The 23,411-nt window shown below is 48.8% G+C and overlaps 1 protein-coding gene across 1 annotated transcript; it reads left to right on the top strand.

Annotated features, from left to right (window-relative positions):
- On the top strand, positions 5,314 to 22,332 carry FCRL6 (Fc receptor like 6). Its single transcript, XM_021089590.1, has 11 exons — positions 5,314 to 5,455; positions 10,966 to 10,986; positions 12,484 to 12,750; positions 13,302 to 13,586; positions 13,709 to 13,984; positions 14,376 to 14,501; positions 14,899 to 15,003; positions 18,347 to 18,436; positions 19,000 to 19,071; positions 21,820 to 21,851; positions 21,928 to 22,332. The coding sequence occupies exons 1-11, from the start codon at positions 5,353 to 5,355 to the stop codon at positions 21,991 to 21,993; spliced, it is 1,443 nt and encodes a 480-aa protein (XP_020945249.1). The 5' UTR covers positions 5,314 to 5,352; the 3' UTR covers positions 21,994 to 22,332.

Here is a 23,411-nt window from a genome sequence, read left to right as displayed (position 1 = left end):
TAAGAAGCACAGAGACTGCACTGAATATCTGCCTGTCTCCTCCTGAGCTCCTAGAGGCAAGGATGGGCTGGGGATTGATCAAGAGCTGAAAAATAAAAAAATCTGATGGATGGATGGATGGATGGATGGAGAATGATGTTTTAGTATGGAGTCCTTTGTTAGGGCAATTGTCCATGTAGCCACAAGGGGTCGCTGCAGACCTGAAACAAACTTTCCTGTTGGCCTCTCCACGCTCTCTCCAGGTTTCTAAGGAGGGAGAAGGAAAGAGGGTGGTGATCAAATGCCTCGTGGTATCGTCTGCCCCCTGCAGGTCAGGACTAGAACTTCATTCTCAGTCTGGCTCCATCATCAGTGGACTCCTGTCCTAAATTCTAGGGTTTTGATAATTTCCTCCGTTTGTTCTCTCTTTTGACTCTAACACAGAGACATGATGTCAAGTCTTTCCTTGGGCCTCCAGTCCCAGGGAGTGGTGTGGCTCCAATCCCAGCAGGCTTTATGGCTGAGTACCTTTGCACAGATTACTTCACCTCTCTGGGCCTTACCCCTAAAACCTAAGGTTGAGAGGAAGGCTCTGATGGCCCGAGGCATTTCCTTGAAAAGCCTTTCTTTTCCTTGAAACAATAGCTAATCTTCATCAAGCACATGCCACTTGCCAGGCGTTATTCTAAGCCTGCCTATTCAACAAGGCATCTGCTAGCCACTGCAGCTATTTAAATTTAAATCAAGAAAAACTTAAAGCAGTTAAAATCTCACTTCCTCAGCCTCCCTAGCCACCTGAGGTGGCTGCATGTGGCTAGTAAGAACTGAAGACAAGGGAGTTCCCGTCGTGGCGCAGTGGTTAACGAATCCGACTAGGAACCATGAGGTTGCGAGTTCGGTCCCTGCCCTTGCTCAGTGGGTTAACGATCCGGCGTTGCCGTGACCTGTGGTGTAGGTTGCAGACGCGGCTCGGATCTGCAGACGCGGCTCGGATCCCGCGTTGCTGTGGCTCTGGCGTAGGCTACAGCTCCGATTCGACCCCTAGCCTGGGAACCTCCATATGCCGCGGGAGCGGCCCAAGAGCGGGAGCGGCCCAAGAAATAGCAACAACAACAACAACAACAACAAAAACACACACACACACACACACACAAAAAAAAAAAAGAACTGAAGACAAGGGCCAAGGGGTGAAGGCCATTGTCCGTTAGCATCCCCTAGGCCTTCTGACGGCTTAATCTCATTTAACCTTCCTAACAACCCTATGGTGCAGGCGTGATTATTGATTTAGTGGTAAGAATTATTCATTTTAGTGGTAAGCACTCCGAGGTACAGAGAGGTTAAAAACTCAAGTTCTTGGAGTTCCCGGTCGTAGTGCAGTGGTTAACAAATCCGACTAGGAACCATGAGGTTGAGGGTTTGATCCCTGACCTTGCTCAGTGGGTTAAGGATCTATCGTTGCCCTAAACTGTGGTGTAGGTTGCAGACGCAGTTCAGATCTGGCGTTGCTGTGGCTCTGGCGTAGGCCAGTGGCTTCAGCTCTGATTAGACAGACCCCTAGCCTGGGAACCTCCATATGCTGCGAGAGCAGCCCCAGAAAAGGCAAAAAAAACAAAACAAAAAACACACGTTCTTAACAGATGAGTATCCTGAACAAGGATTCAAGCTCTGGTGGTTGGCCCTGGGACCCACCATGATGTCTCCATGCCCCGAGCTGCCTCCTAATCCTGGCCGCCTGGCTCTCCCCTCTCAGCGCCTAGGAGTGGGGCTGAATCTTCCCATCCCCCAGAAGCCCTCGTCCCTCACCCGCTCCCCTGCCAGGTGACCCTGAGTAATGAGGGCCCCTGGGTGTCAGGCCCCTTCTGGATGAGAGCCCCCACTTTAGTCCCTACCTCCTTTTCACCCCTCATTTTCCTTAGAGTACTAGTATTATGGGCTTTGATTCTTACCCCTCCAACCCAGTCTTAATTCAGGGTCAGCCTAGGTCCCAGAAGAATTCAGACTGGGAGTAGCCCTGCTTCCCTGGGGTGATCTTCATCCCCAAGAAACAGGTATGCCACCAGTTCAGCTCAGAGACCCAGTGTCACTAACACCTCTGAAGGCGCAGCAAAGCGTCATTCTGCAGGGGTAGAGTGAGACGTAGGGGAGTCTCCCTCAGGTTGCTGGAACCCAGTGAAAGTAGCAGCAGCCAGGGGGCAAGGCTTCAAGGGCTCTGCCTGCAAAAAGCCTCAAGTGGGAGTGCCCGTTGTGGCACAGCGGAAACGAATCTGACTAGTAACCACGAAGTTTGGGGTTCAATCCCTGGCCTCAATCAGCGGGTTGAGAATCCAGTGTTGCTGTGGTGTAGGTCAAAGACACAGCTCAATCCTGTGTTGCTGTGGGCTGTGGTGTAGGCTGGCAGCTGTAGCTGTTTCAACCCCTAGCCTGGGAACCTCCGTATGCCGCCAGTGTGATGCTAAAAAGCAAAAAGCTAAAAAACAAAAAACCCTCAAGCTTGCAAGCTAGACCATTTGTGGTTGCCCTGTCTCCTGCCTTAGCTGAAGCCCTGCAGAGTCACCTCACCATCTAGACCTGCAGCTGAGCAAGGTTCAAGGCAACTCAAGCCCAGAGATCTGTTGGAAAAAGAACAATAGAGGAAAATGGATAAATGTTAACACCTTGAGGTGAACCAGCAAGCTATTCAGTTCCTACTTTACTTCCTCACTCCTTTTACCTCTCTCCCCATCATCCAAGTCTCAAGAGAATCACCACTTCCACTGAAACAGAATCTCAGGCAAGAAAACTTAGAAACTTCACCCTCTCGGTTCCTGCCTTTGGCAGTAAGCACTGCAAATTCTTTCCCGACCATATGAAACTTCTCCCCTAAAGACTTCCGGGAACAACCTTACTGTCAGAAAGTGCTTTCTGGTATTTTGCCCAGCTCTCCATGCTTCATCTTAAATTCACATGTTCAGTCCTCAGAGGATGGGGGTGGGCGGATGAGGGGCTTCCTTCTCTGTTGGGAGACCAGTAGCTTCTGGTTTTTTATCTGTTACAGGTGGTGCTGCTATGAACATTCTTGCACGTGTCTTTTGGAATCTAGGAGTGAAAATGCTGGGTCATCAGGCAGCCGTATGTTCAGCTTTAGTAGCTTTTGCCACAGTTTTCCAAAGTGATTGACCAATTTATATTCCCTCTGGAAGTATACAGAAATTCTAGTTGCTTCACCAGCAACTGGGTTGTCTACAGTTTTGGCCATTCTTATGGGGGGTGTAGTGGCATCTCATTGCCTTTTTTTTTTTTTTTTTTTTTTTTTTTGCTTTTTGCGGGCCGCTCTTGCGGTATATGGAGGTTCTCAGGCTAGGGATCGAATTGGAGCTATAGCTGCCGGCCTACACCAGAGCCACAGCAATATGGGATCCGAGCTGCATTGTGACCTACACCAGAGATCATGGCAATGCCAGATCCTTAATCTACTGAAGAAGGCCAGGGATCGAACCCACAACCTCATGGTTCCTAGTCGGATTCGTTTCTGCTGCACCACAACGGGAACGCCCATTGCAATTTTTTTTTTAATTGAAGTATAGTTGACTTACAATGTTGTGTTAATATCTGCAACGTGATTCTGTTATATATATACATACATACACACACATACATATACTCTTTAAATGTTCTTTTCCATTATGGTTTATCATAGGACGTTGAAAATACAGAGAGACTTTGCTACACAGTAGGACCTTGTTGTTTATCCCTTCCATATATAATAGTTTGCATCTATCAACCCTAAGCTCCCACTCCATCCCTCCCCCACACCCTCCCTCCCTCTTGGCAACCACAAGGCTGTTCTCCATGTCTGTGAGTCTGCTTCTGTTTCTTAGATAGGTTCATTTGCGTCATATTTTAGATTCCACGTTTAAGTGATATCATATGGTATTTGTCCTCTTTCCAACTTATTTCACTTAGTATGAGAATCTCTATTGCACAGTTGCCATTTAAATTTGCATTTCTATGGTGATTTATAAGTCAAGTTCCTTCTTCTGTGTTTATTGGGTGCTTAGATATCTGCTTTTGTAAAGTACCTATTCAGAATATTGCCCATTTTTCTAGTGGGTTGTCTATCCTTTTCTTATTGACTGGTAGAAATTCTTATACTCTGCATATGAATCTTTAGCCAGCCGTATGTATTGAAAATATTCTGTGGCTTGCCTATTCACTCTCTTAATGGTGTCTTTTTTTTTTTTAAATATAGCCGATTTACAGTGTTGTGTTAATTTCAATGTACATCAAAGTGATTCAGATATATATTCATTTATATATCTAGTAGATATAGAAGACATATATAGATATATATTCATATATATATAGTCTTGTATATATACCTGCTATAGTAGATATATATATATAAATAGATAGATACATATATAGAGAGATATATAGTCTTATATATCTCTATAATAACCTTATAGGTTATTACAAAACATTGAGTAGAGTCTCCTGTGCTATACAGTGGGTTTTTGTTGGTTATCTGTTTTATATCTATTAATGTATATTAGTTAATCCCAACCTCCTAATTTATCCATCTCCCCCATCTTTCCCCTTCAGTAACATGTTTGTTATCTATGTCTGTGAATCTGTTTCTGATTCATAAATCATTTCAGTGTATCATTATTTTTAAATTCCACATATAAGTGATATCATGTGATATTTGTCTTTCTCTGACTTCACTTAGTGTGATCATCTCCAGATCCATCCATGTTGCTGCACATGGTTAATTATTTCATTCTTTTTTATAGCTGAGTGAAAGTAATAACATCTTGTAAGGAGTAGTTCTCCAAATGATAACCTGACCATCTTAAAGCCTCAGGTTCGGAAACTCCAGCCCCATTCTACCCCAATCTCATCAACCCGCGATAAATGGGGTTCACTCCTGAGCTGACGGTCCTGTGGACCATGTTTAAGATTCCACTTCTCCAACTCACTGCAGTGTCCAGACACATTTCTCCTTAAAGAGGGGAACTTGGAGAAGTCAAGGTCACTTGGGGTGGGGGGTGGATGATCTTAGTGTTTCCAGCGCTGTGCTTCCTTCCAGGCTAGCGATGCTGAGACCAAGCAGATTCCGGCAGTCTCTGGATCGTTCCATAGCCATGTCCCACACTAGTTCCTAGCATGAGCTCTTTCAGACCAGAGAGAGAACGTCCAAACATGCTTGCCAGGGATGTTGCTGACCCCCTTATGCTTTACGGTCAAGAAAGATCTTTCATGTAGCACACCCTCTACCAAAGAAGAACTACCAATTTGAGATCTTAAAGTTTCTTCCCCACTTCCTGTATTTAGATTATCGAGCGGTAACACCACTCACGTCAGAGGGGGTCACCCACCCACCCCTGGGCCTAGATGCTCTCCCTGCCAGCCTCACCCTGCCTTCCATCTCCTCTGTGTTTCATCCTCCACGCCAAGCCAGACCCCATGCTGCTCTGGACCGTGGCACTGCTCTTTGGTAAGTTACCAAGCGCCAGCATTGCCTCCTGGGCACCAAAGACTGTAAGTCATTCCTGAGACACAATGTTCCTGATTTTACCTTTCCCGGTTCAGGTGGGTTTATGGCTGGAGCTTGAGACAGGTGCGTGCACATGGGCGTGCTTGAGAGAGACGGGGATGGAAGCCGTGGGGATGGGTCGTGGGGGAGTCCCAGTGTTTCCTGTTCATTTTCCTGGGTCCTCGGAAGGGCCACCCTTAGATACGTCAGAGCTAATTTAGGGAGGTTGAAAATCACCTTCTGAGGCCCAACGACAATTTTACCCTGTGAAATCAGATTGAAATATCCATCAAGCCTATTTCCAAAGGAAAATGAAATTATAGAAGGAAAGGGAGCTGCTGGGGGTGTCAGAAGAGAGATCAGGGAAATGGGGGGAAAAAAAAACAGTTCTGTGCAGTTTGTTCAACAAGGGACAGTGAGGTTTTACAAGGAGTTTTAAGAAGCCTTAGCTTTTTCTTAGGACCCGTCGGCAATGACTGGGCTTCTCACCTGGTCAAGAGGCTTATGCTCTGAGTGTCCAAAGCCCTCTTCCAATGGACCATCCTTCTGCTGCCTATATCCTCTGTTGGGGCGGGAGCGGGGGAGGGGTCTGATTCAGTCTAACTGGTCCATGCTGATTTAAGGGATCAAATCTATTCTTCTGAATCTGTATCTCTCTCTTTGATCTGCTCACCTGGTCCCATGCCAGTGACTGAAGGGAGTGGCTTCCCGGCAGGGGATTGTGGGGTGTGGTGATTACTGGGCTCCCCTGGACTCCACTCAGCCTCAGCCGTCGTCACCTGCTACACTTAATAGGAAAAAGGCTAGGGCATCTATTTCACTTCAGTTTCTGGTTTCTGAGCTGACTTGCTTTAAATATGGTCCCAGGAGTTTGTTTGTTTATTTGATTTCATTAAACCAGAGAAGCAAAGCCATTCCTAAATATACTCTCTTCCTGGACAGAGTCGGTGGGAATTTTGCCCCTGGGAGGAAAATACCTCTTCCACTTGGGGCTCTTCCTCCCCCAACATCACCATGTTGCCCTGTGTGTTCTATGAATGGCTGTTTGGACAAGTGAGAAGGTCTGTGCTCCCAGTGAGAGCAGGGACAGGATGGCCTCCCACCTGGATACCCTCCAGAGGGGAGGTTCCCAAGGGCCAATCATTTCCTTTAACGGGAGTAGCCCTTGGTGTTGACTAAAGTCTCAGAGCTTCCTGGTGTGTCACTCAGGATCTGGATGGCGGAGAGTAAAGAGAGAGTGAAGGGCAGACAGTGGCTGGCTGACCAGTGGGCAGCGCAGGGGAGCCCATGCATGACTGAGTCACACCTGATGCTCCGGACCCCATAAAACCAGCCTAAGATATGGACCCCACAGCTAAATGTGTAGGAACAGAGTTACCGTTAAGGGTAGAACTGCTGGAGTTCCTGTCGTGGCTCAGTGGCTAACGAATCTGACTAGGAACCATGTGGTTGCAGGTTCAATCCCTGGCCTTGCTCAGTGGGTTAAGGATCTGGTGTTGCCATGAGCTGTGGTGTAGGTCACAGATGAGGCTTGGATCCCGTGTTGCTGTGGCTCTGGCGTGGGCTGGTGGCTATAGCTCCGATTAGACTCCTAGCCTGAGAACCTCCATGTGCTGCGGGAGTGGCCCCAGAAAAGGCAAAAAGACAAAAAAAAAAAAAAAAGGGGGTAGAACTGCTATTTCCTCTCAGGTGCTATTTCCTCTCAGATGTGGCCAGAGAGGCCGAGAAAACAAAAAACACTGAATACCTAACTTGTAGTCTGTACGTTTTCTCAGCTAACCTTCAGGATGTTATAGGGCAAGTTTTTTTTTTTTTCTTATCCCTATTAAACAGCCAAGGAAACTGAGGTGCCAAGGCATTAAGAAACTTGCCTAGAATTACCCCACTAACAAGAGCAAGTCTATTTGATGTCAGATCCTGTGCTGTCTCCATTCTACTTCACTACCTCTAGTCTGGGTGCAGTTGGATTCAAACCACGTAAAACTAGAAAGTAGGGAATTCCTGCTGTAGTGCAGTGGCTTAAGGATCTGGCATTGCTGCAGCGGTGATGCAGGTTGTAGCTGCAGCCTTGGAATCCATCCCTGGCCCAGGAACTTCCTTATGTCATGGGCGTGAGCCAGACTAGGACATGAGATCTGGCTTATGGAAGAAAGTCCTGCCATTGAGAGAGAATGACCCACGTTTTATTTTCTACATTAACTGTGATCCTGTATGATCTTTCATTGTCCTATGCGAGTTTACATAGACACCAGCATGGAATGCAATTCCATGGTTTTCCTCTAGAGGTGATCTTTTTTCTGATTGCTTGCCTGTCTCTGGTATTCTATTGTGTCCTCAGAACCTGTTTTTCCCTATATATGCAAACTGTATGTTTATGAGTGAAAATGTCAATACATTAAAAACAAACCAAAACAAAACTAGAAAGTCAAATTCATGGAAAGTTCCTGACAGGGCAGAGGCCATACAATAAATGGTCCCTATTACTAGTATTGGCTCCTAGGGATACAAGGCTAGGAGTCCTGACATTGAACCTGCTGGGACATGGCTGTCCACTAAAGATGTGTTTAAGGTTGAGCAGGTTAACCTTATTCTTCTTCTGAGCTGTGTGTTAGCCAGCTTCGCTCTGAGTACCGGAATCCTACCCCCACCCCTCTATATACACACAGCATCCGTGACACCCGACCCTCCCAGCTGCACGAGCCACCACTTGGCAAAGTGGCTTATCCCAATGTGGTGGAGCTTGACCATGAGACAATCCCTCCTGTTGAGCTGAAACCTGCCTCTCTGATCTGACTTTGTGAACTAGTTCCACTTCTGCCCTGTAAAGTAATGGATCTCTCCCTTCTTTTAAGCTTAGCTTGTCAAGTATTTGAAAGCCACTGTGTATCCCTACTCTGTCTCATCTTTCTCAGATAAATGCCCTCTAACAGGAGATGGTCTCTAGACTCTGTTGGTTGTCCTGGTCTGCTAGGTCTTGATGGGCTTTTTCAGTGGACTGGAAACTGGGCTGTCTGTTCCCTCCCACAGTGGCCTGACCAGTGCAGTGTTCAGTGTGGCCCCTGCCTCCATCACTTGGAACTCTATTGTGCAACTGAGTTTGAAAATAGCCCTTGGCTTCCTATCACACTGTCACCTCATCTTCAGCCTATAGCCCCCTTGGTTCCTCTTTACAGGAACCATGATAAGGAGGTGTCACTCTATTTGTCCCCAGTTGGCAGCTGTCTTGATCATGCACAATAGTTCTGCAATTGCAACTCCAAGGCCTTGCAGTGCCCTGGACAGTAGGTCATCGGGATCTGGGGGCATGAGCTCATTTGAAGTGTCCATGCTCTCTGAATGCCTTCTCCCTCATTATAGGCTTCAGTTCCCTCAATCCTTTTGCACATCACTTCATAGCTGCAAAATCATTTTCCAGTGTAGAGAAGAAAGGGAAGGGAGGCATCCCTACTCAGTAAGGTCTTAGTCACTCTGAGGTCAGGCTTTCTTTCTGCTTTCAGTTAATGTAGTAAACACTTTCCCGGGCAGTGGGTCAATCTAATCTCTGTAACTGCTCTGTAAGGGGAAAATGACTACGATCGTTTCCATCAAATAGACGAAACCAGGGACTGGAGAATCTTGAACTTTGAGCAACTTGTCCAAAGTCACACAGAAAGAGATGGATTCATGAGTCTGGCCCAGGTCGCCTGATTCCAAAGCCTGCATGCTTTTCTCTACACCAAGTTCACAGAGATAGAGGTGGAGGTATGGGAGGAGCACAGATGGAGGGATGGTAAGGAAGAGACTCATCATTCTGCACACATTGAGAACCTGAGGCTGAGCTGACCCTAAGCTGAGTAGATAGAGAACGTGTCCTGGGCCATGCGGATAGCAAGAATGATGGCCTGTGAGTGAACATCTGCTGAGGGGGTCTTCATCCATCCCGCCCAAGGCCACCCTTGCATTTCCTGGGGTTCTGAACAGCACCTAGGACAACGTCAGCAATGAAGGACATAAGTAAATGCCTAGGGACTGGCTGAACTGACTGTACTCAGCCCTACACCATTCATCATCTTACCCTTTGCCGCAAAGGCCAGAATACTCTCTACTGCTCTATATCTTCCAACTGTGTCCCTCAGGTTAGGGTCCTCCATCCCTTGAACTGATCATACCAGCCTGATCTGTCATCCTCTTGCAGTGTAACCTCTCTTTCCTGGCCACCTTGTGTCTTCAAATGGTCATTCACCTAAAAGCGCAATAGTGCAGTGCGTACAAGGTACAACACAGTATGTGAGGCACTGGCCTGTTATGGTCCTCTCATCCATCTGTGCTACCTGTCCAAGTCCCACAATCCTTTCCTTTTTCCTTCTTTTTTTTTTAGTCTTTTTTCTTTTTAGGGCTGCACTCGTGGCATATGGAGGTTCCTAGGCTAGGGGTCCAATCTGAGCTAAAGCCACTGGCCTATGCCACAGCCACAGCAACACCACACCTGAGCAACATCTGTGACCTACAACCACAGCTCATGGCAATGCTGGATCCTTAACCCACTGAACAAGGCCAGGGATCAAATCTACATTCTCATGGATGCTAGTTGGGTTTGCTAACCACTAAGCCACGACGGGAACTCCATCCCACAATCTCTTAATGATTACTCCTCCTGGGAAACCTCACCTCCTTCCTCTGATCTCTTCCATACTCTATTCCCCAAAGCTCTGGAGACAGATGGACCATGGGAATCAGATCCTATCTTTTCTCAGTTCTTCGTTTGTGTGAATAGGACCCTCAGGCACATTCATCCTGTAAGTAGAAGTCCTAGGTCTTCTACTTTTTGTTCCCTGCCCACCTGAGTGTGCAAAAAGGAAAGCCTTCATGCGTTTTTTTTCAACATATGCTTCCTGAACACAGACCATGGTCCAGGCACAGGCCCTCACCATAGACAATACGGCAGTGAACAAATACAGACAGCATAGCAGCAGAGTGCCTGCTGGAGCTTACATTCGAGACAGAGGGCAACAGGTGATAACAAGTAGATAATTTAATGAATGAGCTAATTTCAAATAGTGATCATTTGTGTGCTGAAAATACAGTAGGTCGTTGTGATGGTGACTGAGGAGAATTCTTTTGACTGGGAGACCCCAGCAACACCTAAGAAGGCAACATTTGAACTGAGATAGGGCAAAGGATTCCAGGCAGTAGGTCCACCATAAACATTGAGTGGCTGGGTGGTAGGGTGGCTGGGTGACTGGGTGGTGCTGGGTGGTTAATTAGCTGGATGTCTGGGTGGTTGGGTACCTGGGTAGTTGGGTAACTGGATGGCTGGGTGGTTGAGGGGCTGGATGACTGAGCGATAGGGTGCTGATATGGTTAGGTACTTAGAGGACTGGGTCGCTGATTGGTTGAATGGATGTTAGCATCCATTTATGGGGTGACAGGCCTCCTTGTCAGAAAGTTTTTTCTGCTACTTAATCTAATTCTAGCTCTTTGTTCTCTTGCAGTTCCCTGTGTTGGGAAAACTGGTGAGTCTTATCTGTATCTTTTCATCTCCAAGTGTGCCTCTGGGTCAAAAATTAACAGATAGGGACAAGACAGGGCCACTGGGTCTACCCCAAACATCTTCAGAGCAGCACAAGACTGGGCCTCTTCCTCAGGAGTCTTCACTAATGGCCAGGAAGAGGAGAAACTCAGGACTCCACCATCTCAGGATGAGCATTATGATAGGGCACGCAAGTCCTAGAAAAATGGCTCTGGGCTTCTATCCAGGTCCCTTACGAGTAGCAGTGGCCTTTGTCTCCTCCTCTTGGTGTCACTCTGGAGCTCCTGTAATCCCTATTCATCAAGGTCCTGGGCCTTTCTCTCTCTTTTAATGTTCAAAGAAGCAGGTACCTTTGTCTGTAGGTTAGCTTCTTTTTCCCTAGGCCACCCTTGCCCTGTAATCCGTCCTGTCCTACCAACCTCCATGGAGCTTCTGTCAAATAGGTGAAAACTCTGGTCTATGATTTTTTTTTTTTTGTCTTTTTTGTCTTTTTAGGGCTGCACTCACGGGATATGGAGATTCCCAGGCTAGGAGTCAAATTGGAGCTGTAGCCACTGGCCTACGCCATAGCCACAGCAACCCCAGATCCAAGCTGCATCTGTGACCTACACCACAGCTCATGCTGGATCCTTAACCCATTGAGTGAGGCCAGGGATTGAACCCACAACCTCATGGTTCCTAGTTGGATTCATTTCCACTATGCCACGACAGGAACTCCCTGGTCTATGAACACCTTGATCTCCAGGGACATGTTCTGTGATGCCAGAGAGGGATGCTGCAGAAAGAGCTGCACCGGGGTCACCAGGGCAAAAATAAACTATTCTGGGGGAGTGAGAACTGGATCAGGAGGACCAAGGCCAAACAATGGATGGAAGGAACCCAACTTGACCCAAGCTTGTCAAGGTGGTGGAGGAAAGTGCAGCATAAAAGGAGACAAGGAGAGGCATTCCACTTATGGCTCAGTGGTAACGAACCCAACTAATACCCATGAGGGCTCGGGTTTGATCCCTGGCCCTCGCTCAGTGGGTTAAGATTCTGGCATTGCCGTGAGCTATGGTGTTGGTTGCAGAAGTGGCTTAGATCTGGCGTTGCTGTGGCTGTGGTGTAAGCCAGCAGCTACAGCTCTGATTGGATTCCTAGTCTGGGAACTTCCATAGGCTGCAGGTGTGGCCCTAAAAAGACAGAAAAAAAAGGGGGGGGAGACAAGGAGGGTGGGAGGGAAGGAGGCGAGAGAGAAGACACAGGGAGAGGAGAGGAGTGGGGTGGAGAATAGAGAAGGGAAGAGGAAGGAGGGAGGAAGGGGGTGGAGGAAAGCAGAGGCTCTGCCCTAGTCTGGCATGAAGGACCAGGGGACAGTGGCAGCTGCAAAGCTGCCGTCCAGGAGCCTCTATCCCCATGGGAAAGGCATTAGGCTGGGGATGGAGGGAGAAAATGGACTGATGCCCTGCAGCTCCAGGATGACCCTGTTCCTGTGTCTCAGGCCAGCTGAGCCTCCAAGTCCGACCAAATCCCATGTTTGAAGGAAACAGCCTGACTCTGAAATGCCAAGGAAGGGATAACACATTACTGTCCCAGGTGAAATTCTATAAGAATGGAAAATTTCTCCATCTCTCTGAGGACAGCCAGACTCTGTCCATGGGGATAGCAACAGTGAACAGCAGTGGCCTGTACCACTGCACTGGGAACATGACACACAATCGCCATGTGATCACAGGGATTTCAAAGACTGTCATGGTTCAGGTCCAAGGTGAGTCTCCATTTGAGGGGAGGGGGGATTGGGTGCTGCTCAGGGGTCTGCTCTCCAGAGGTCAGCAGGCCTTCAGCAGTACCCCTTTCTCTGGCTGCCCTGGATCTCTCAGACTGCATCCTCAGGCCCTGAGATGTCTAGGATCCTGTCCACATGCCCGACCCCCACCCCCACACCTCCCAAGGGGCATGTCTGGAGTTAGAAAAGGAGTGGAAGATACAGGCTGGGGCAAGGAAGTGCCCAGATCCAGACCTACTGTTCACCCGCCTTGAGACCCTGGGAAGGATCCTTCTTCTCTGGGGACAGGTGACCTCTAAGGACCTTCTGGCACTGACCTTCTGGAACCGCAGAGGGACTTGGGGCTGTGGGTGTTATTTCAGAGCTGGTGGGTAAGATGAGAGGCCAGGCGCTGGGAGACAGTGACAGAGTTTCCCATGGGGGCTGGGCAGGGCCTGAGGCGAGGCCTGGGATGTGCTGAAGCTCAGACCTCGGCCTCCTGGGGCCTAATGGTCCAGGTCTCCCCTCCTGAGCCCTGGGCTGCCCCTCCCCAGAGCTGTTCCCACCTCCTGTGCTGAGGGCCACCCCCTCTAACAAGCTCCTTGAGGGGATACCGTTGACCCTGAAATGCCAGACGAAGCTGCACCACCGGAGGCCAGCCCAGAGGCTCCGCTTCTCCTTCCACAAGGATAGCCGCCCCCTCCAGACCAGGGTCCTCTACCCAGAACTCCACATCCGAGCAGCCAAGGAAGGGGACTCCGGCCTTTACTGGTGCGAAGCAGCCCCTGAGAGTGGCCAGATCCGGAAACGAAGCCCTCAGCTGGAGATCAGAGTGAGGGGTAAGTGGGGAAAGGGGACACACCCCAGGGGCCTGGGCAGGGGGCAGTGGGGTGCCCGACATGTTGGGAGGGGTCCCGAAGGGAGGAGCTGGGTGCTCCAGCTGGACTATGTGCTGCCACAGCTCCCGTGTCCCAACCGCTACTCACCCTGAGACCCACCGGTCTCGCCGTGGGGGACGTGGCGGAGCTCCTCTGTGAGGCCCAGAGTGGCTCCCCTCCGGTCCTGTACTCCTTCTACCTCAACGGGGAGATGCTGGGGAACCGCGTGGCTCCCTGCGGAAGAGCCGCCTCCCTCCTCTTCCGGGTGACGTCAGAGCGGGATGCTGGGAACTACTCCTGTGAGGCTGAGAACAGTGTCTCCAAAGAGACAAGCAAACCTGGGGCCCTCTCCCTGGACGGTAAGTCTTGTTCCCAACTGGGCTCTGAGCCCCAGCAAGCTGCCAGGGCCAGACCTCACTCCTCTGTGTTCCTCCAGCCATGCCTGGCACAGTGTTGGGCACAGAACAGGCACTAGGTGACCAACAGGGCATGGACCTACTTGGGGTATCTGTCCAGCCAACCCGGTGGGGAAACAATGACGTCCACGGAGAGTGGGGAGCCACATGGTCATCCATGGCATTGCTCCTCCCCCGAGGACATCCTTTGATCCATGCGGAATTTACATGAGCATGGCTCCTCCAGACCATGTGGTCCCGCTCATGCCAGCCACTGTGCCCCTCCTGTGCCAGTCTGGGGGACATTTGTGAATTTCATCCTGAGTGCTCATGGTCACCCCTACTCACCCCCCAGGTCTTCCGGTCTTGTCTGCCCCCACCAGCAGCAACGGGCTGGTTCTGTGGCTGCCTGCAAGCCTGCTTGGCCTGATGGTCATTGCTGCTGCACTTCTAGGGTATTTCAGACCCTGGAGAAAAACTGGTCAGTAACTCTTTTCGGCTTTCTTGGTTGCTCAATCCCTATGGCAGACACAGCCCAGCCGTCGGAAAGCCAGAGCCTGACAGGACCAGCTGCTTCCTTCTCCTGTGTATTGGGGCGGGGGGAGGGACTTCTCTTCATGTGTCACACAAAGGGGCCCATGGGGGGGGGGACACTGACAGCTGGCAGAACTCACACACATGGACACACTATCTCACACACCCATTCATCCAGAGATGCACACAAACACAGTTCTGTCCCCCGAGCATGAATAAGGGCACAAACAGAGGAATTCTTATAAGCCCAAAGAGATGTAGGCTGGTGTCCTTTCACGTTGGAAATAGAGTCTGTGGCTGCAAATATGATGGAACCAACTCAGGCCTCCAACTCTCTCTTTAAGGTCAGCAGAGTTCTGTTCTGCTTAGTAGAAGAGAAAGAAGGCACAAGAACTCCAGTGCACGTGTGTGCTCACAAACACCTGCTCTCGTACAGTGCTGTCCCCTGGGTGAGCATCCGTGGATGTTAACACTTAGGAAGGAAGCGTGGTAAAGAGGACTGGGGGTTGGTGTGGTCCCAGTCTGCTATTTACTAATTTGGTGACCTTGGGCCAGTTCCCTCTAAGGTTCACTAAGTGTTTCCCTTTCGGGATGTCGTAAGGTCTGAGTTAACACAGTCACCCTGATGTCATACCTGATGTATTAGCCTGGCACTGAGAGTAGGCTCAGTACATTCTCATTCTCGTCTGAGCACCTCTGGTGGGTTCCCAAGCTGCCTCTGCTCCTGTTATCCACTCTTTAATTCCTCTGATCAGGGTCAGTGAAAGTTTAGTTAAAATTAAGTTGAGGAGTTCCCACTGATCCCATTACTCCCGACGAACATCCATGAGGATGTAGGTTCGACCCCTGGCCTCGCTCACTCAGTGGGTTAAAGATTGAGCATTGCCACAAGCTGTGACATAGTTCACAAATGCAGCTTGGATCCGGTGCTGCTGTGGCTGTGGCATAGGTTGAAGTTGCAGCTCCTTTTTGACCTCTAGCCTGGGACTTCCATATGCCACAGGCTCAGCCTTAAAAAGAAAAAAAAATTCAGTTGAGAAAAATTCTATAGAGAGACTTCTCTAGGGAGAAAGAAGTGGAAATAATCAGATAAATGGCATTTCTAGGTAATCTATTGGTTTGGCCTAGCATGCAGCTTGTGAAAATTCCCAGGCCAGTGATTGAACTTGCACTGCAGCAGTGACAAGGCCATCCTTAACCCACTAGGCCAACAGGGAACTCCCAGACTCTCCTTCCTGTCTTGGTAATTAAGCATGAATGTTGGCTTCCAGAGCAATCACCTTGGGTGGCTACAAATTTATTCCAACTCTAACCCTTATTTGCTTGGGGCCATGTTGAAGGGAATGCTCCCAGTGCCAAAGCTTTTTGGTTCTATTATTCCTAGGACTCCAAATCCACCTACAGAACTTCAAACCAACCTTCTTCCTCCTCCCCAGAGGCAACATTTTTACTTTCCACTTGCCAGGAGCAAAAGTAATTGCTCTCATAGACATCCAAAACTGGATTTGCTTATTCAAGTTCTCAGCTCCCTCCCTTAAGGAATTTGTGTTGCCTTTTCTGGGAGCTAAGCCAAACCACTCTTTGAGAAAGACCACCCAGTCCTGCAGTCCAAGTATTTCTCCTTGACCACCAGCCAAAACACCAGAAAGGGTCTCTTCCCAACCCTGGACCTGGTCCCCTGCCTCAGCAAGCACCCTAATTAGAGCTTGAGCCAGCCTCTAACTTCTTCTCTTTATTTATTTATTTTTTTTAGGGCTACACCTTTGGTGTATGGAAGTTCCCGGGCTAGGGGTCAAATAAAAGCCACACTGCAACCTATACCACACCTAAACACCAGATCCTTAACCCACTGAGCCAGGCCAAGGATCAAACCCATGACCTCATGGACACAAGTTGGGTTCATTACCACTGAGCCCCAATAGGAACTCCCAACTTCCTCTCTTTTTAATTTAGCAGCCTCTGTCCATCCAGCTTCCCATCTTGCCTTTCCTTTAGTCTTGAGTCTAGATTCCATGCAGGCCAGAGTTGCTTTAAAGTACACCTGTGTGGTAGGAAAAAAACGGAGTTAGATGGGGAGGCAGCTGCAGTAGGAGACCATGAACTGGAGACCGTGAGTTGTACCATCCCTGCACCTGTCGTAGAGCCTCCTTCCAATGGTCCAGCCTGGCCTCGGCAACACAGGTGTTTCTCCCCACTCACCTCTGGGTCAGAGCGTTAAAGGCAAAGCAATACAGCACAGCCATTTCCCTCCCAGCCCCAGACAAGACGGTGGAGGAGCAGTCACTGGTGAAAGATCTTCAAGAGGAAGGTGCCTTTCATGGGGAGCCAAGGAGCATCCCTTTTCATGCAGAGATTCTCCCTCTCCACCCATTCCCACTGCCAACCTGGGAGCACCTGGGTTCCATTTCATTAAGAAGCCTGTGTCTTGGGAAAATAAGACTCCTGGTGGTGGTTCTGTCATCTCAGAATCTCAGGAGCTCAAAACCACCTTCAGGCCCAATTCCATAGCTCCATGAGAAACACAGAACCACAGCTTCTTTCTCCAGGCCAAGCTCCAGAAGACCCTTCCCCATTTCTGTAGAGCATATCCATTCCTCAATAAACAAAAACATGCCACCGCTGGAGGTATTCCACAGACTGTATGTCTGAAGGCAATTTTCCAAATATTTTGACCAACGGTGGTGTCACTAGAACTAAGATGAGGTCATGCGGAAGTCCACTTCAAAGTAGCACTTAACATAAGTGTACAAGTTCTGCTTTGTTAGTTTAAAAGTGTTCATTCCACTTCCTACTGTCACCCCTCCCATAAAACCCAGTTCCATCGAATTCATGGTGTTCTTCATGCATGAAGGCTCATAGACAGAGCCGTGACAAATGAGCATCAGGGAATGTTTAATAATCAGGGGCCTCTCTGAATCTCCACAAATGCCCCCTTGGTTTTATGGGAAGAGCTATTTACAAAGGTCCTACCTGATGACTCCGATGCTTTCTTGCTATTAGAGCTAATGAATATTTCTTGGACATGGGGCACAAACCAGTTGCTCTAAAATCCACCTGTGACCCAATTTCTAGCCCAGAGGCTAATTTTTAAAGTTCTGGAAACACCTGCTATCACAGAGGCAATATGTTAGGGGAGAAGTAGCGTACGCACTGGGTTAAGATTCTGTCTCCACCACTTTTCCTATGAAAAGTGACCCTCGGAGGGGTCACTTCTCCCAGCGTAAGTCACCCCATCTAGAAAATGGAAATCACAGTATCGACTTTGCAAGGTGGTTGTGAAGAGTATCAGTCATGGAAGAACCAGGAAGGGGGGCTTTTTTGACATCCACCTTTGTGCCAGTCCCTGGGTTAGGAGTTTTGCTATAAAGGAGACACTATACTTGAATTCCCTGGCCTTGTTTCTGACACTTGGTGTGCTGTCAAAATCATTAGCTTTTCCTCCTTCTGAAAAGCAGCTTGACTAGTGGGTCTGGGCCCTTTTGATAAAAAGGTGTGAACCATCCTTTCCAACCCTGCTTCCTCCCCATTTGTGACCCCCATGAAGCCATCCTACCCTCTGGGTTATTTTTCAAAGGAAATATCCCGTAAAAATAAACCATGTCCAGATCTATGAATTAACGCTCATTAACAAACCAGCCTCATACCTCCAGCAGCCTCTACTGACATTCTTTTTTTTAATTTAATTAAAACAATTTTTAATACAATCTAAAAAGGTAACTGACTTTCTTTGTCTCAGCTTGTCTGTCCCCACCATCCAACCTGCTCAGTGAATTGTGCCTTTGCGTCTCCTAGGGCCCCTTCCACCTCAGGATCTGCCCCCAGAGGCAGGTGGAGAGCAGCACCTGCTGAACATCAATTGTAAGGACTTGCAGCAGGACCAGGGTGAGTCCATAAAGGCAAAAAAGGGCCTCTTAAGGGAAGTTGGAAGAAGGAAGGGCTCATGGAAGTCTCAGGAGTCAGAGTCATCTGGGGAAGGAGGCAGATGGCTTCTGGGAAGCGCTAGAGGAGCGAGTGCGTGGAGCTGGTGGTGGGAGAAGGAGGCAGGAAGGGAGTCTGGCTTCCAGGAAGGAGGTTTAGATCAAGTCCCATGGGCCAAATCTGGCCAACCAAGTATTTTCGTAAAGAACACTATGGATGTATCATGCACGGCTGCTTTCACACTACAGAGCTGGGTGTTTGCACAGGTAGTCACTGTCTTTTTATAGAAAAGGCTTGCCAAGCTCTAGTTTAAACAATATGGGGGCTGAGGAAGCTGCTAGAACCTGCTTCAGGGGGCAGACACCTCCTGCCAAGATGGATATCCTATATTAATAACCACCTACCTTTGCCAGTTCTCCCCAAAACAGAGCCTCTGATTGGCTTCCCTCCACATGTGTCTTCAGGATATTTAGGTCTTGAGGTGGGAGGGCAGGTGGGTTCTATTCAAGCTGCATTCCTTCTTTCAGTTCATTGCCAGAATGAGAATGATGACGGGATTATCTACTCTGAGGTATATACAACCCCAAATGAGAATGATGGTGAGTGATCTTGGGCCAAACTTGATATCTTTGGTAACATAAAGGGGAAGTTTGGAACTGGGGGTAAGGTATCACTACTGGCATTATCACCCTGACCAGCATCATCATCCTATTGTCATTACCTTGACCACCATCATCACCTTGCCCACCATCATCACCCTGACCAGCATCACCCTGACCACAACCATCACCCTGACCAGCATCATCATCCTGACCACTGTTATCACCCTGACCATCATCATCGCCCAGATCATCATCACCCTGACCACCAGCATCACCCTGACCACCATCACCCTGACCACCATCACCCTGACCACAACCATCACCCTGACCAGCATCATCATCCTGACCACTGTTATCACCCTGACCATCATCATCGCCCAGATCATCATCACCCTGACCACTGTCACTGCCCTCACCACCGTCAGCACCTCCTTCACTACCACCACCACCACAAACACCACTACGTCCACCATAATTACCACCCTCAGCATGATCCCCCCACACCTCTACTGTTGCCATCATCACCCTCTATTGTTACCATCCCAACTAGAGAGGGTTTTGGTTTTTTTTTTGAACCATTGTGAAGAAACAAGGAAAAAGAATGATACAGTTTGTCTTTGCCTGAGTCTAAGTCTAAATAGGACAATCCAATTCGACCCCGAGCCTGGCAACTTGCATATGACAAAGGTGCGGCCCTAAAAAAAAATAAATTAATTAATTAAGAGAAGTTAGAGACTGGCTCAAGCTCTAACTAGGGTGCTTGCTGAGGCAGGGCACCAGGTCCAGGGGTAGGAAGAGACCCTTTCTGTTGTCTTGGCTGGTGGTCAAGGAGAAATACTAGGAAAATCCCAGCTGTAAGAGAGAGTTAGAAAGACCATGAATCCTGACTACAGATCCCAGAGTCAGGATGACAGGCAGGGGATGGGGTAGTCCTCTCTCTTAGGCAATGTGGAGTTGTGGGAAGAGTGTGGGTTTCTGAGTCAGAATTGAGTTCAAAACTTGACTTTATATACCCACTGTGTGACTGGGCAAGTGAGCCTAACCTAATACATAAAGTTTCAATAAGGCCTACTTTGTAAGATTATTATAAATTGCTAGGAATAGAACCTAAGTCCTAGAAACCTTAAAGATTGGTATGTTCAAAAACAGAGAGCTTGCTTTTATGTCTTCCCCGTCTAAGGTTTCAATTTCTGGTCTGTAAAATGGGTTTGAATCAGCTTAGGAGCTCTGCTCCTTCCCATAAAGGGTACTAGGGAAGGTGGACGGCCAAGGAGTCTCCTGGACTCAGGGCATGTCCCAGGGTACCCAGGACCTGATCATGTGCTGCCCAAAGCATTGCCAGGCAGGTAGAAAAGCACGCATGGGCAAAGTTCCTTCCTGAAAAGAGTCACAGTGAGGACCAAACATAAGAAGGAAAAAAAGAAGGCAACCTCAGACTATGTGGTTTTCATTAGCACATTAAGGAAAATAAGAAAACGTGATCCTTTTAGTCCTAGCAGACAGCAAAGGTGAAGGCAGGATTCGGGGCAGCAGTTGGGTGGGAAGCGACCTGCTCCCAACACAGGCTCTGAGCTGGCTTTTCCTGGTGGGGGGTGCAGGGACCTGAAACCCAAAGAAGAAGAGCCGTGATGTTCCAAGATGCACAGGAAAAGGAATACGGGTTCTGTTACCATTGGAAGAATGTTTCATGTTTGCAAAGATTCATTATCTGCCCATGGTTCCATTTCTTGTGGAATTGGCTACGGAGAGTTATTCATCACTGGGTTTTCTCATCCCAATGTGAGAGGGAATCAAGGACCCGTACTTGGCAAGACTGATGTGAGATGAGATAGATAGAATCATATGTCTGTTAGAGCTAAGCTGGATACATTAGATATGTAATTCTCACACCTAAAATGTTGCCTGATGCATGAGTTCCCGTCATGGGTCAACAGGAACAAATCTGACTTGTATCCATGAGGATGCAGGTCCGATTCCTGGCCTCGCTCAGTGGGTTAAGGATCCAGCATTGCCATGAGCTGGGTGTAGGTCTGGCTTGGATCTGGTATTGCTGTGGCTGTGGTGTAGGCTGGCAGCTACAGCTCCGATTCGACCCCTAGCCTGGGAGCCTCCATATGCCGTGGGTGCAGCCTTAATAAAAAGATAGGAAAGAAAATGTTGCCTGATGCAATAGAGTAGGTGTCTAATGGAGTAGATGTTCTCAAAGTATCTTGGACACCTCGCTTCTCACTGTAATCCTGTAAGGCGGTCGCTGTCACCACCACCCCCCTTTCCTGGTGGAAGCAGCCAAGACTTGGAGCAAGTGATGGGCTTCAGGTCATGTAGCTGGTATCTCCTGATTTCCAGGCCCACCTGTTTTCAGATTGAGGGTGAGGGATCCTGAGAAGTAAAGGGAGGGGGAGTTCCTGTTGTGGCGCAGCTGAATCCAACTAGGAACCATAAGGTTTCGGGTTCGATCCCTGGCCTTGCTCAGTGGATTAACAATCCGGCGTTGCCTTGAGCTGGGGTGTAAGACAGCAGCTGCAGCTCCAAGTAGACCCCTAACCTGGGAACCTCCATATGCCACAGGTGTGGCCCTAAAAACACAAAAGACCAAAAAAAAAAAAAGAAAAAAATAAAGAGGGGAGCAGCCCTGCCACCGGCCCTGGCCCATGCTCCCTAGAGAAAGATGCCAGCTAGGAGATGGGAGGGAGACACCCCATGAGCCCAACACCCTAACCTGTGTATCCTGCTTGCCCCCCACAGCCAAGCCTGCCAAGCCAGCCCAGAAGAAAAAGGTGAGTTGGGACTCTTGCTCTTTTCTTAACCTCTGTGTGATATCTGCTTCCTCACCCTGGCCCGACTCACCCACAGGACGTTTCTGTCATCTACGCCGAGGTGAGAACCTGCAGCCCCATGAGGTTCCAGCCAAGGGACTGAATAGAAGAAGCAAAAGCCACAAAGATGCCACTGGTGACAGTGAGGAGGGCCTCTGCTAGTGATGAAGTCCCTCAATGCATGCCCATCCAGCTGCAGCCTCCAGCACTCCCCAGAAAGCCAGGACCCCTTCTGTGGGTCCTCCTGCTCCTGAGCCCAGAAGCCAGAACCCCTTACATGTTTTAAAAGATACATGATTGGAGAATCTATCTGTTAATAAAGGTGTTATCAGTCTGTTTCCTGTTGTTCATCGGTAGTGATCATTTGTACTGCCTGATAGTCTGGTCTGGTATGTTCAAGAATGGACTCCCTGCGGACCAGGTGATGAGAGGGGGGAGTCCACAGCCAGAATGGTCAGTGAAAGCTTAGTTATATATTTGCTCCTGTGAGGCTCTGGCCCAGCTTCACAGGCCCCTGTCCTGAAATCACAGAGGTGAGGTCTCTGGACGCCCCCCACCCCGCCCCTTAGCAAGAAGTCTGCGTTCAGAGAACTCCTGCCACCAACTGCCCCCTCCCCGTCCCTGAGCTGCAAACTGCAAGCATTTCCCCTTGAGCTTGTCAGAAATGCAGACACCCAGACCTACTGAATCAGAAGCTGCATTTCAATAAGATCTCCAGGTGATTTGTACGTACATTCAAGTTTTAAAAGTCTGGTCTACCTCCCAGATGAATACTTCAAGTGAATCACTCCTTGCCTTTGGGAGCTTAATTGCCTGTGGTTCAGCTCTGGGTAAAGACTGCAGATTATGAAACCCACGCTGGCCTTTTTTTCTCACTTCTCTTCTGCTCCTTTTTCTCCCTTCCCTCCTCCCACCCCAACCCTTCTTCCTCGTCCTCCCATTCTCTCTCATCATCAGTCCGGTCCACAGCCAGAATACTCCAGGGCCCCCTCCCCTTTGCCTTCTTGGTTCTGCCAGGACATCTGAGAGACGCACACCATCTAGAAGCACGGGGTCCTCACGGGTCAATCAGGAAGCACCCCCAGACCCTAAATCCTAGCCACACCCTCCCTGTGTAAATGAATCACCCCTTTCTAAATGGTCAAAACATAGACAAGACAGCTCATGAAAAGAACACTAAGGATGGGGGACCAGGAAGGAGCCGGCCCCAAGTCGACCCCACAGACCACTTCCTTCCTGAGCTTTCATACCTCCCTCCTCCCTGCCCCACCCACGGCACCCAGTGCCTGGTCCATGGACTGGAGGCTGCCTGTGAAGGGGATTTACCAGGCCAGGTGAGATGACAGGGCAGTTGTACACAAGAATTTTGGAACCTTTAAGCAATCTGATGGAGTACTCATGTTGAATATAATCACAAAAATTAGCGATTATGTTTTGTATATCTCCTTTAATTTGTTTTAGTGATTCGTTTCTATTGTATTTTATAGAAGTATAACTCCACAATGGATTGGAAATAAAAAA

The sequence above is a fragment of the Sus scrofa genome, chromosome 4 (genome assembly GCF_000003025.6).
Source record: "Sus scrofa isolate TJ Tabasco breed Duroc chromosome 4, Sscrofa11.1, whole genome shotgun sequence".
Classification (NCBI taxonomy): Eukaryota; Metazoa; Chordata; class Mammalia; order Artiodactyla; family Suidae; genus Sus; species Sus scrofa.
The sequence above is the reverse complement of the archived record's forward strand: the minus strand, read 5'-3'. Positions and strand labels throughout refer to the sequence as shown.